At 39.4% G+C, this 13,412-nt stretch overlaps 1 protein-coding gene across 2 annotated transcripts; it reads right to left on the minus strand.

Annotated features, from left to right (window-relative positions):
* Positions 1–447: 447 nt before the first annotated feature.
* fscn2b (fascin actin-bundling protein 2b, retinal) lies at positions 448–13,093 on the minus strand. Of its 2 annotated transcripts, none has more exons than XM_053640488.1 (5): positions 12,022–13,093; positions 2,161–2,317; positions 1,287–1,448; positions 971–1,152; positions 448–756 (listed from the first exon to the last, which is right to left on the minus strand). In XM_053640488.1, exons 1-5 carry the CDS (start codon positions 12,839–12,841, stop codon positions 551–553), a joined length of 1,527 nt encoding a protein of 508 aa, XP_053496463.1. In that variant the 5' UTR covers positions 12,842–13,093; the 3' UTR covers positions 448–550. The 2 variants fall into 2 exon arrangements, with proteins under 2 accessions (XP_053496463.1, XP_053496464.1); XM_053640489.1 differs by having other exon boundaries at positions 971–1,138; positions 1,249–1,448.
* Positions 13,094–13,412: the final 319 nt, after the last annotated feature.

Raw genomic sequence — 13,412 nt, forward strand, 5'->3', positions numbered from 1 at the left:
TTAGTGCTACACTCCAGATGCAGCACTTTGCAACAGTAGTACTTACACTACCCCTTGTTTAACGATTGGCAAGAATAATTTTTTTTTTTTAATTATAAAGGCAAATAAGCCCATAGAGGAAGTGATCAGAAAGAACAATATTGGTTAAGGCCTTTTGGCAGACACCAACTTATGACTGTACAAATTTTTTGAAAAGGTCATTATTAAACAGTGCTACAAATCAACATGTAGTGTGTAAATGTAGGGTAAAAGCTACATTAAGCTACTTAATACTTTATATCTCAGAAATATTAAGAACAATTTAAAAACTTAATTTTTCATGTTAAAAGTCTTTGGTTTACTATCTATCACAGTCAAAATCTGGAAGATTAGCATTTAGCTATTGAGAAAGTATTGACAAATGCTTATATACAAAGAAAACATCAGTTTTAGCTCACAAGTGTATTATTCCAACAATCCATGTTTAAAAATACCCCTGAGCCCCATAATAACCTAAAACAAGGTTTTTGAGAGGCAGGAAATAGAATGTCCCCAAAATGACCACTAGGTGTCAATATTCCCAGAGAGATGAGCTATCTGCTGTTTCTCCATCACATTTCAGTGTGCCACCCTGGTCTCCACGCAGGTACTTGCCATTTTTGCCCTTTATTCCAATGCGGCCATGCTCCAAGAACTCAATGCAGAAGTCTTCAGGTGTGTCTCCATCTGAACACACCAAGTCAGTGCTGGACACATACCAGAACTGCCCTCCTGCACCTGTAAGAGTCATATCTATCACACATGAAAACTGCCTGAAAACTAGATTGACAATGACTGTAAGTCAGAACCCTGCATTTTCAATATAATATTATCCAAAAATTAATATTCAAATTTATACTTAAATTTTTAATGGTTAGAAAATCTGCCAAATGATTGAGATAAATAATTATAGTACTTTGACTTAACTGTGTCAAATAAATCAAACATTCACCTTTAATATGGTATGCCCCATCACTGAATTGTAATGTGAAGATATCATAAATTGAGCGGTTTGCATCTAGTGTGTTAGAGTTTTTGTGATGGCACACATATCCATTCTCACCCCGGAGAATTAGGATGGGCCTGTTGATCAGCTTCAGAATGAACTGTTCATCCTCACCTGCGAAAGGCATGAAGAGATTAATGAAATTCATTGTTTCAAGAAAAAAGAAATTAATTGTTTCAGTTTAAGTTCAAAGGGAATAACATGTTAGGATATGTGAACATGACTTAATAACAACATGAACATGTCTGAGTGCAATCTATTGGATCTGTTACAGATTTGTTTTGGTATATGCCAGCACCCACCTATTGAGTCACTAACTGCAGCAAGTTGTCCATTCTTTTTGGTGCATACATATTTCCCATTGCTAGCTTGTAGTGCCACACGTCGTCCAAGCCACACAATATCAAACATGGTGTTGGCACTTCTGCAAAGGCAGAGAAAGAAACAACCTTGGTCTATTTTACATTTAGGGGCAATTATTGGAAAAGGTATGTAAGGAATGAAACGTATGCTGTTACACAAAAATAATTAGTGATTGTGGTGGTGTGATACCACCATGAAGTTGATTATTTTACAGTTACAGCATGTCCCCATGTTTTATTCCAATTATACCACAACAATTTGCCAAAAGTAACATTTTCTTTATTATTGAAGAAAGACACATCATGCTTTTTTTTGTTTATAGCTATGTTTACTGTTGTGAAATGCCCACAAAACAAATTAGTTCCTGTTATCACTTTTTCTCTCCTAAAGAATTTCGTGGGTCACAAAACTTAAAGAAACAGCATTACCCCTGACTGTTAAAAAGTGCTGACACTGGAGACTCCTTCAAAGAATACACACAATATTTAAATCTGTTTAGATGGAGTGTCTGCCAAACAAACCTGAGTTGCCTTACTTGCTTTTATAGATAATTAATCAATATTATCTGACCATTCAGAATAGTGATTTCAGGGCTGAATATGATACATATAATAATAATAATAATAATATTGCAACTATAAGATCAAGGGTATCTCTTCTCATGCAATAAAACAATAATAATAATGATATTTCAAACAGTTGTAAATGAGTAATAACTGAGTCTGATGCCAGGACAAAGGCAATAAGTTTTTAATAATAATGGTCAGACTTACACTTCTTTGGCTGTGGACTGGATGCCTCCATGAGCTACAAGCATCCAGTAGTTGCCTTCATTTGTCCTGAATTTGCACTTTTTACTTTCTTTATCAATCTCCATTTGAAAAGTCTCCATGTCTGTTTCATCATCCTGATTTGCGGAGATGTTCACCCCTGTGACAAAAACATGACAAACAACTTTACCTACTGATTTAAGTTTTCTATTATTCACAAGTTCAATGCCTTAATCAATCTACTATTTCATAGACAATATATACACAAACACTATTGCACATTTTATTTTTGTCTGCAATATGATTTTTCATCGCTCTTGATCTATCCTCTAGTGTTTTAATTCTGAGCTTACAGAGCTTACAAACTGCAGTTCTGTCATCATTCCACACAAGAGACATCGTCTTTACAAAATCGATGTGTTTTCCCACCCTCTTTTGATTGACAGGATATAATCGGCCCTGATCATCGGATGTTTTTAAACTATCGGCCGATAGCCGATAGCGGAAAAATAGCCTTTATCAGCCAATACCGATTATCGGCCGATACATCGGTGCATCTCTAGTTCATATCCTACACACTTTTTGTGTTAATACTATTTCAACACATGTTGTGTTAAATTATCCAATAAATGTATTTAAAAAAATTTAATTCACAGGAGCAACCAACACAACATGAGTTAAATTATTGTCCAATCACGTGGCAGACTGCGCTGCACCCCCCCCCCACCTAGCTGGTTCCTCGAGGAACCCAGGAGCAGGCATGAAGCTGGGGCAGGCTTGCCGGGGTCGTTAGGCAAGACCCAGGCTTGGGAAGCTGTGTCGTCAGTTTCAGACAGGAGCTTGACTTGGTGGGCCATCCCATTGGCCTTAGGTGTGAGCAGAACTTGGTTGGCAGGGTCAGCAGACTCAGGTGTAAGCAGAGCTTGGTTGGCCATGTCGTCAGTCTCAGGCATGAGCATAACTTGATTGGCCGTGACGTCGGCCTCAGGTGTGAGTAGAGCTTGGTTGGCCGTGTCAGCAGCCTCAGATGTAGTCAGAGCTTGGTTGGCTGCCTCGTCACCCTCAAACAGGAGCATGGTATAGAAGGCCGTGACATCGACCTCAGACACATACCTGGCTAGAGAGGCAGTGCCGTCACCCTCCGACTGGAACATGTCTTGGTAGGTTGTCTCATCGCCCTCAGACAGGAATAGGGTTTGGGATGCTGACTCGTAGACCTCAAACAGGAATAAGACATGGGAGGCAGTGCTGTCGCCCTCCGACTGGAACATGTCTTGGGAGGTTGTCTCGTTGCCCTTAGACAGGAATATGGTTTGGAATGTTGTCTCATTGCCCTCAGACAGGAACAGGGTGTGGGATGTTGTCTCATCACCCTCAGACAGGAATAGGGTTTGAGAGGCCATCTCGTCAACCTCAGACAAAAACATGGCTTGGGAGGCCATCTCGTTGGCCCCTAACTGGAACTTGGCAGGGGAGGTTGCCTCATTGGCCGCCAACTGGAACATGGTTTGTGGGGTCACCTCGTTCACCTCTAGCAGGGACGTGAACTTGGTATGGGAGGTTGCCATGTTGACCTCCAGCTGAAGTTCTGCATGAGAGACCACCTCTTGGGTCTCATGCTAGAGCTTTGGGGAGGAGGTTGCCATGTTGACCTTCAACTGGAACTCAACAGGTGAGACCTCATTGTGGGTCTCTAGCTGAAGCTCTGGAGATGAGGTCACCATGTTGACCTCTGGCTGTAGCTCTGGAGATGAGGTTGCCCCGTTGACCTCTGGCTGGAGCTCTGGAGATGAGGTTGACCCGTTGACCTCTGGCAAAAGCTATGCAGGTGAGGCCACCTCCTGGGTCTCAGGCTGGAGCTCTAGAGATGAGGTTATCACGTTGACCTCCGGCTGGACTGCAGGGGAGACCACCTTGTGGGTCTCAGGCTGGAGCTCTGTACATGAGGTTGCCATGTCGACCTCTGGGTGGAGCTCTGCAGGGAAAACCACCTCGTGGGTACACCAGCTGCCTTTGAAACATTCCTGAGAGAAGAAATATGATCCATGTATCCCAAGTTTGATAAATGTGGGACACTGTAGTTTGGCTTCTTTACTGCAGCCTTTGGTCTCGCACGCCTATGTCACTCCCTGTTGACCTGGGGCTGAGCTGTAGAGACCGCCTGGACAGCCTGGGACTGGAGCTGAGTTGTGGAGGCCGTCCTGTCAGCCAACTCCCTCTTGTAATACGTTGAGAACATCTGAGTGGGTTTGTCTGTCAGGCTGACCCTCCTTAACATTTTTTACAGGTCGGGTTTGAACGCTGGATGCCCAAACACCTTAACTAACAGTTCTGCAAACTGGGCTATGTTGCTAATGCCACTGGATCTTTTAGTAATCAGGAGCTTTGCCCACTCGCGGGCTGGGTCAGTGAGCCGGGACAGCATGAATCCCATCCACTGCTTTCTGTGGGCTTGGGGTCCACCAGGCTTGCAAAATAAAACAGGCATTGCAGGAGATAACATTCTGGATATACCTGAAAGCCATTGAAGAGAGCCAGAACATCCACGTGGTCCCACTGGGGAAAACGCACAGAATCAAACACTGGAATAAAGATCCCTGCATGACGCTCTCTTCGCTCTCCTGCTGCATCCATGGTGTAGGCGAAGTAATCTGTCTAGTAATTGTGGTTTAGGACAGATGCAAGTGCAGTTAAGAGCTTTTATTGTAGAGAATATAATCCAAAGGGCATGGCAAAATCAACAACAAAGACAGGCAAAGGTTAGGTGATCAGGCAAACAGACTAGAGCAGGTTAGACAGATAATCAGAATCTAGGGAAAAAACGAATCAGAACCAGAATCACAACACAATAGAATGGCTTAGTAACGACAGAGACTAGATCAACTGAGCATTTACTTTGCAAAGGTCCAGTGAATGATCAGTCTCTTTTATGGTGTGGTGTGATTGCACATAATGGCCCCAAATGGTGCTTACTGGAAGATTCAGAAGTTTTGAAATATGTCTGTATCTGATTCCATCAATATGTTTCGCAACAATAAGGCTGCCAAGTTGTTGAGAGAGCTTAGGTTTTACCCATCATGAGATGTTTCTTGTGTGACACCTTGGTAACAAAAAGCCTTTTTATAGACCATCAATTTACTAACCCAGCTGATATTAATTTGCACAGATAGGAGGTATAATTACTTACGGATTTCAACTGGTTCCTTGCCTTATCTTGCCTTGTAGAGCTGCTTTTTCTTAGCGTGTTCAATACTTTTTTCCTGTGTTGTTCCACTTTATTACACATAACTTTAATTGTGGACTTTAATGTTGTAAATTCTTTTGTATCTGTATTTCATGAGTTAATACTGATGTCTGGTGACTTTTATGTGAATAGCCTCATTGTAAATATATTTACTGAAAAAAATGTTGACGCATTTAATACTTCAATATTTACTTCAATATTTCCCCCGCTGTAAATGAACTAACACACGATTGTGTTGAAAGCAACACAAAATGTGTTGTTTTTAACTAGACACAGAGGTGTGTTAAAATGTGCGTTAAAAATGAACCCCTGGTGTGTTAAATATTTCCACACAAAGATGTGTTAACAATATCACACAACATGTGTTAAATGTACTATCACACTGTGTTAAAAGCAACACCAAATGTGTTGTCCTTAACTAGACATGCAGGTATGTTAAAAATTAGCACATAATGTATTATTTTTAACACATCTGTTTTAAGAGTGTAGAAATGTATACAAACAGTTTGAATAATCTAAATATATTAAAATAATCTCATGGACAAAAATGATCCCCATTCAAGTTTTCCCATCTAATATATTACTTTTACAATGTGGTCACAAGTAGTTTTCCTTTAAATGAAGCTGGTTCATGCAGGATTTGCAAAGAACAAGTTCATTTATTAAAAGCAGTGTCCACAAATATATACCCATATACATACTCAAACTCATACACAAAAAATATGTAAGTGTATTTATTCCACACAGCCCATTAGGAGCTTCATATTATTTTGCTTATTTGTTTTTGTTACTTGCTTTTTTCCCAAGATCTACACATTAAAATGGACTTGAGACCTTGTTGTACACTGGTTTTCTGCTTTTATTCTATTGAGAAACAAAAGACTTTGGTCAAAATGCCCTAGATAGATTGTAATTGCTCATGCACAAAGTAGATGCATCCTAAAATACCCCTTGATTATTTCCTTAATCCTTTAAAAGCCCAGATCTTGAACCTTACCCCTCCACTCTTCAACCCTCCCCCTCTCCTCTCATTCTGTGCTCCCATAATGCCGTCTGTAGCGAAATGCAAAGCTGCACCGTGGGGCCCAATAAGCAGCTTTGAGTGGCATATGTACTATCCTTCAGCTCTGATGCTCAGGTTCCCAAGCAGCATAGAAAAGAAAAGAAGGAGACTGGAGCATTGCCTGTGTTTTGATGGGACACAGCAGGCTTTCTGAGGCATGCTGGGACTGAAACCATGGCTATCAGCACAACCTACCGGCATCCATCTCTCAACCATGGAATGCCTTTTCACAATTCCCAATTTTACATTTATGTTTCATGCATGTGTGTATGCTGCTTTCTGTACAATTGTTGCCTCGCAATGTATCATCAATTATTATTATATCATGCAGGCTGTTACAATTAGTAATTTACGTTATCATTTCTACTAGCACAGAGAACATGTATTGCTTGTTTATCATATTTATCATGGACTGCTTGTTTCAATCACAGCCCAGCTTAGAATGATATCTGAGTGAAAAGTTTTTTGATCTTTTCGATCATTTCACTGCAGACCCTTCATCTCAGTGTCCCGTTACACTTCATTTTCCAATTTCATGTCTGATTCTGCTTTACTTTTGCACATCAGATAGAAAGTGAGAGCCCAGCTGTGACTGGACTCTCCCCTTATCTACTCGTTTGATCAGTTCTCCTTCACAATGAGATGACCACAAAGCTCAATCCTGCACGCTTCAGAATGACCTCAGGCCCATCACAGAATACTCCCTCTCAATTTACTAACCCTTTTCTGGGGAATGTAACAGTACCCACAGATACTGAGACAGAGAGAGAGCGCTTCTGCAAACTGGGGCAGGTAGAACAGTATATGTGGATCTTGTTAAACATCAACTTGATTAAATTATGTGATAATTTATAATAGCGACCATACAGTGTAGAGGTTGTTCATTTATATATCAAGACCAGAGCCTGAATCAACAACTGTATGGGATCCATCCACTGGACAGGCATCCTTGTGTTAGTGCACTTAGGAATCCTCAGTCCAATGCTAGAGTGGTTACTGGTATCAAAAACATTTACACAGAGATGAATTATGAATCGAAAATCTCTTGTGGTTGACCAATTGCCAAGTACCCTTCTTCATTTTGTCAGTTCTCCTTTGCTTATAGCATAGATAGTAGAGAACTATATAGACCATAAACATACAACCAGCATGTCTCATCATGTATGCTTGACCTGTCCATCTGTTTTTCACTTTTATGATGTCTGAATGTGGTACAGGACATTGAAAACAGATTTACTCACTAGAGTGTGTGCCATATTTTTCTATTTTAGTGAATAAGCTCCCTGTCACCTCACCCACAAATCCACTTCCTCCTAATCTTGGTTACAATCCAACACATACTAGTAAGTCTCCAATCCCAGCAAATTTCTTTTGAATGATCAGAGAAATGGTTTTGAATAACAGCCACCCAATGTCACTTCACATTATTGATTACAAGATCATCTGAGTTTGTATTGCATCCTAGAGTGAGGCACCCAGGGCTTAATGAACCCCAGACCTGCAGTGCTGATTGGAGGACTTGTCGGAAGTCATCTTTGCCTTCCTTCATCATGCACAGACTCTCTGGGAGAAATGAAATGCTGCATCCATTAGCAGAATTACTTTGCTTAATTGCTTTTTGTATGGGATGAATATGCAGTAGATGGATAGAGATGCTTCTTTTCCATTAGCTACAACTACTCCATCTGCTGTGCACCATTCTCTCTCTCTCTCTCTCTCTCTCTCTCTCTCTCTCGCTCTCACGCTCTCTATATTTCCTTCTCACTACCAAAACATCTAAACTTTGGCAATGCATCTCTGCCTCATTTTTCACAACATAGAATTTGTATTCATTGTCAATATTTCAAAAGAAGAAATGACAGTTTGTGAAGTTGTTTTCAGATTTGATTGTTCAAGGAAATGAAAATGATATTTAACAGCCCTTAATTATGTATCCACCAGAATTTTGTTGCATTAATCAGGTGTATATTTCTAATCATGAACAAATTGTGTAAACAATTAGGATAGTTTATGGCACTCTCAACAAAGCTAATTCTGCAAAAGTAGAATGAGCAAAGCACTGTAACCTGTTTAGATACTAAAATCAAAAATTGTTGAAAATTTGATCCCAGTAGAGAGAAAAATAGAGGAAGCTATGGCTAAACAAATGATCAAAAAAAGTCACTTGTAATTTGTAAACTATAAGTAAACAAGAGACACAATGACAAGTATCCATTATGATTCAGCTTTCCCCTCCAACCCTTATGGTGTGTTTGCTCATCCTAGCCTCTATAGTACACTATCACACTCTCCATTGCCTTTCCTTCCCTGTTGGTTTTTTGCCTGTCTGCCTAGACAACCAGCTCTCCCTGAGGATTCTCTGATTTGCCTCCCTTTTGTGGCCTTTCTTATAGCATGGTCCCCAGATAAAGAAAAGCAGTGAAAGGCTTGTGTTTCTGAAAACTGAGTCCAGCATCATTGAAATGACCCTGTCCACTCAATTATTTATTGCACCTTGCCGCTGTCGGGTGTCTGTATGTGAGTGTCCACGTCTTTGTGTGTGTCCGCATGTGCGGTTTTTATCTATTACTGTGTGTCCATGATTATCATCCTACTGCCAATGAAAAAGGGAAAGTGACACCACTGCTCTGTGAAAATGTATAAGCAAATATGTGGTTCTTCCTATATGTCTGTTAAAAGAGTGAATTGGAAAGAATGGAATCGTATTCTGTGCCCTACAATGCATATTCAGAACCAATGAGTTGCTACAGTAATTTATTTACTGCAGGTGGCTCAAAATGCTTACCAGGAACACTATGCTGGAGATAGTGGAAACCATTGCAGCATGCAAAGTATACGTTACACTATTGCTGCAACAAGCAAGTCAACGTAGATGCCTGGTCAAAGAGGAAAACAAAAAATGTGCAGCGTGCTTGCTATCAGTTTACTTAGCCAGCGAATATAAAACAGCAGCATCTGGCCAAACAATAAAGCAATACCCAACTGAAGAGACAGTTGCAGTAAATTATATTGGTAAGGTCAAGCTCATGCACAGGGCCTTTTTCCCCCACCAGCTTTATAATATCATTACAATTCATGAAACTGCAACATTTGCCTTGCACTAATGTGGTGATTTATTTATTTCTAAGAATGCTTGCTAAGAAGATTTAGTATTATTCTTACTTGATTCATTTCTTTCCTCTAAAACCATGTGTTCTGAAATAGTGAAAGTGAGGAAACATCATTTGTTAAACTGACTGAGTATCATAAAATGATTTGAGTAACATAGAGAAAATGCAGTCTATCAATTATGCACTTTCAGAGATCATGTTAGTAATACATTTTCACTTTTAAAGAAAAGAAATCTATATTCACTTTGTGTGTAGAAGACATACCAAGAATAGCTTCATGATGGTATGCTAATTCTTTAACTTTGAATCAGTGATGGTAACTTGTGTACTCTTGTGCTTGCCATTTGTTCACTATACCAGTAAAACCTGTGCTACTTCAACACTATACCTGAGGCACTGTGTGCTACAATCAAAACAAAGTGGATAAAAACACCTGACAAAAACATCTAAAAAAAAATTGCTGATGGAAACAACTGGCAAAATAGTCAAACTGGAATAGTTCACCTTTTACAACACCGACTTTAGAATTTCCTACTATAATTGCTGGGTCTAATTAACTCTTACAGACCATGTACGTTATTTAAGTAGAAGTAGGTGACTAAACTAAATGATTCTTTGTGTGAGAGAATTGGGTGGTGAAGCCTGACAGTTATCTAACTCACATGTTCAAGTTTGTGATTGTAGAAAAATAGAAAAAATCAAGAATGAGGCTTTAGTACAAATATCTAAATTACATATCATTAAGATGTGCAGATTCAAAAGAACAAAGACAGTTTTTGTATTCTGTTTTTGTCAATTTTTTATTAATGAAGTTGTAGATGAGGGCTTGACTCACCCAAACCCTAAACTTAACCTTAACTTTAACTTTTCCCAACAGATTCAGTCATTCAGTCACGAATTTGCAAGACCATGTGAAATATTTGAGGCTCAAATCTTACACAGGCAGTTTGGCTAACATTTATTTAATATAATGCATTTAAAATAATGCATTTCCCTATGTAGCTACCAATAGTTAAATGATTGTAATTCCAATTGTGCTGCCAATTATAATGTCCAAAGGTAGACATTTGTCTTCACAAAAATAATCATTTTATTTTTAATTGTTTTTGTCTTAGCTCTCAATTTTCTTTACTTGTTGAGTCCAGGCATCAGGTTTGCTGGATGTTACAGTCTTTGGTATTACTATTTGTTTCATGGCATAACAGTAAGACTAAACAAATAAAAATATAAAGCAAAAGCATATAAGCAAACACTGATTTACCCATAAATGACTTAGACAGAGAAAGTGAAAAACCTTTCTAGAATTCCTATTTTTAAAAGACGATTACCCCAAGATTGCTTAATGCATGTTTCTAGCCTGTAATGGTTGTAACTAATGCACAACCTTCTGTAAAGCACACAGAAGTACTCTAGTCTCAGTTACACAATAGGTTGATCAGCTGATGGTGACTGAAGCTGTAGTAATGAACTCTGTTATATAAAACTACTACAGGAGAACAGAGAAAGAGAAGGATAGAGAGACATATCTGCCATGATATCAGAGAAGATCATAAGACAAGTTCGGATAGATCATCGAAAAGGCCGTAAATTAATAAAAGTTAGTTTTCTGTTGAACTTCATTCAACTTAAACTTCCAGTCTGACATTATTTATCCCGTGGCTGCTTTGTTTAGCAGAATGTAATTACCTGCGTTCTTAGTATATTTAATTTAGGGGTTTAGCACAATGCTACTATCTGAACATGTTTAGTGCTCCAAATATTCTTATCTATAGCTGTATTTCGTCTAAATCAGAATGTTTTTTTTTTTTTTTTTTTTTTAAATATAGTAAATATTTGTTAAAATGTAGTAACTATGAATCTTGCCACTATGAAACACTAAAAACACACAACAGACATACTGAACAAACCCAAAGGTAGAAATGCCAGCACTGTCAGCATGGTCTGTTAATACTGTCTATAACAGTTCCTCTACTTTAGCCAGTGATGTGTGAGGGATTGTTTTTTTTTCTTCTGCTCACTCATTTATTATTTATCTTTGTACCTGCTTGCAATTTTTTTCTAAATAATTTAGTTGGTTCACAAACTATTTCCCCAAAAATAAACAAACTACTACCTTAATTTAAACCACCATATCCACAAGCTTTATAACTGACTATTAACTCACAACCACAAGTTTCATATTTAACTGCTTGCCCACATTAAAGTAATAAAGTCTTGATTCCCATCCCGATGCACTCTTCTAGTCTCACCCAGATGTCCTGTGTGGGCAAGCTTTAAAACTATCAAATAAAATAAAACAAACAAACAAATAGTGCACCTCCTATTCATATCTGTATTTGAAGCTTTTTAGAACAAATTATTTTTCCATTCCAAATAATGTATTAGTATTTGATTACCTATTACTAATCCCTAATACATACAACTAGAATGCAGTCAGTATAAATTACCTTGGCGAATGGAGACAAATCTGTTATTGGCAGCTTGAAAGACCACCTGTGGATGACTCTCCTCTAGGTCAAACAACTCATCCTTGCCTGGTTTGGAGCAGCGTCCTGAGCGTAGGGTACCTGTTGGTCCCATTGGGCTCAAGTACTTTCCTTCACAGTCCTTAAAGGCTAACTTGCCTGATTTCAGCTCCAATGTGTATACAGTTCCACGGCCATTTTCAACCAAGAGTTTCCCATCATTGCTTAAGAAGCGGCTATCACTTGTCTTTAGGCAGTACTTGCCATCCACATAAACCAGAGTTAGAAGAGCATCAACACCCCATGGAATGTTGCTGTCCACAGATATTTCACTGTCAGGTGCAGACAGATGAGCATAACGCTTGCGGGCCACGCTTAGCAAGTTGGCTTGTGGGTGAAGGGCCAGGTGCATAGTCCAGAGCTCTGCCTCACCAATGGACTGAGCAAAGCAGGATAGGTGGTCTTTCGACCCTCCAAAGAAGCGCAGGTGTGGCTCAGACTGCAAGGCCCAGCGGCCATCTGACCGTGCCACAATTATGAACCTGCAGACATTCTCCCGTGTCTCAGCTTCACAGCTCACCTTGCCATCTTTGTCAGAAGCCAAGTAGCGGCCCAGGTGGCTCTGCAAGTACACCACTTGGCCGTCAATCTCATCTTGCTCAAGTGTCCAGATTTGCTTCTTCTTGAGACTTGGAGCCGAAGCATTCACTTTGAATCCAAAAGCCTCTGCTGTCAGGTAGCGATTTTCATAATTAATCAGCCCAAACTGAAGCTTGAGGGCTTTATTGCCGTTTATAGGCATTGTGGCGTAGAACTCGGGTGAAAGCAACAGAGTAATACAAGTCCAGAGATGAACCAATTAGCAAAATAAATACCTCTCCTCCCTGTCTTGACTAGTTTGTCACTAAAAAGCTAATTCTCAAGCATGAAGTTTACAAAATCCTCCTAAACAATCTATCGTTTGTTTGTAACTTACTTTGTTCTTATATATATATGTTAGTTATTTGAGTTTTCTTTTGATGATTTGATAAAGTCCGTTGTGTCTCTTCCTTAAAAAAAAAAAAGCCTGCTCATGTAGTCTTTCTCTCTAGAGGGCTTACCAAGGCTCTGTTTTTCTGTTTCCTAATCAGCTCAGATTAAAATCAGCAGTACTCAATACCTCAATCCAGTGAGCTGCTGACGTCACCTTGATCCCACCAGTTCCTTTTTTTCTTGACTCACTCACTCCCTTCCTCTCCTACTCTCCATCATTATTACTGTTTCTCAATGCATTCACAAACCTTAACCTGTTTGCCCTACCAGCAATATCTTGTGGGTTTACTGAATCCTAAAGAGACATGGTCTGGGGCCATGCAGAACTAGTCATCACTTCT

This window comes from Ictalurus furcatus, chromosome 13 (genome assembly GCF_023375685.1).
Source record: "Ictalurus furcatus strain D&B chromosome 13, Billie_1.0, whole genome shotgun sequence".
Classification (NCBI taxonomy): Eukaryota; Metazoa; Chordata; class Actinopteri; order Siluriformes; family Ictaluridae; genus Ictalurus; species Ictalurus furcatus.

Excerpts from the sequence above, each read along its gene's own strand:
- fscn2b (XM_053640489.1), bottom strand. The coding sequence starts at position 12,841 with ATGCCTATAAACGGCAATAAAGCCCTCAAGCTTCAGTTTGGGCTGATT. Across the intron at positions 1,449-2,160 it reads CAGTCCACAGCCAAAGAAGT|AAGTGCCAACACCATGTTTG; the intron begins GTAAGTCTGACC and ends CTGCCTTTGCAG. Across the intron at positions 757-970 it reads TGGGGCATACCATATTAAAG|GTGCAGGAGGGCAGTTCTGG; the intron begins GTGAATGTTTGA and ends TGACTCTTACAG.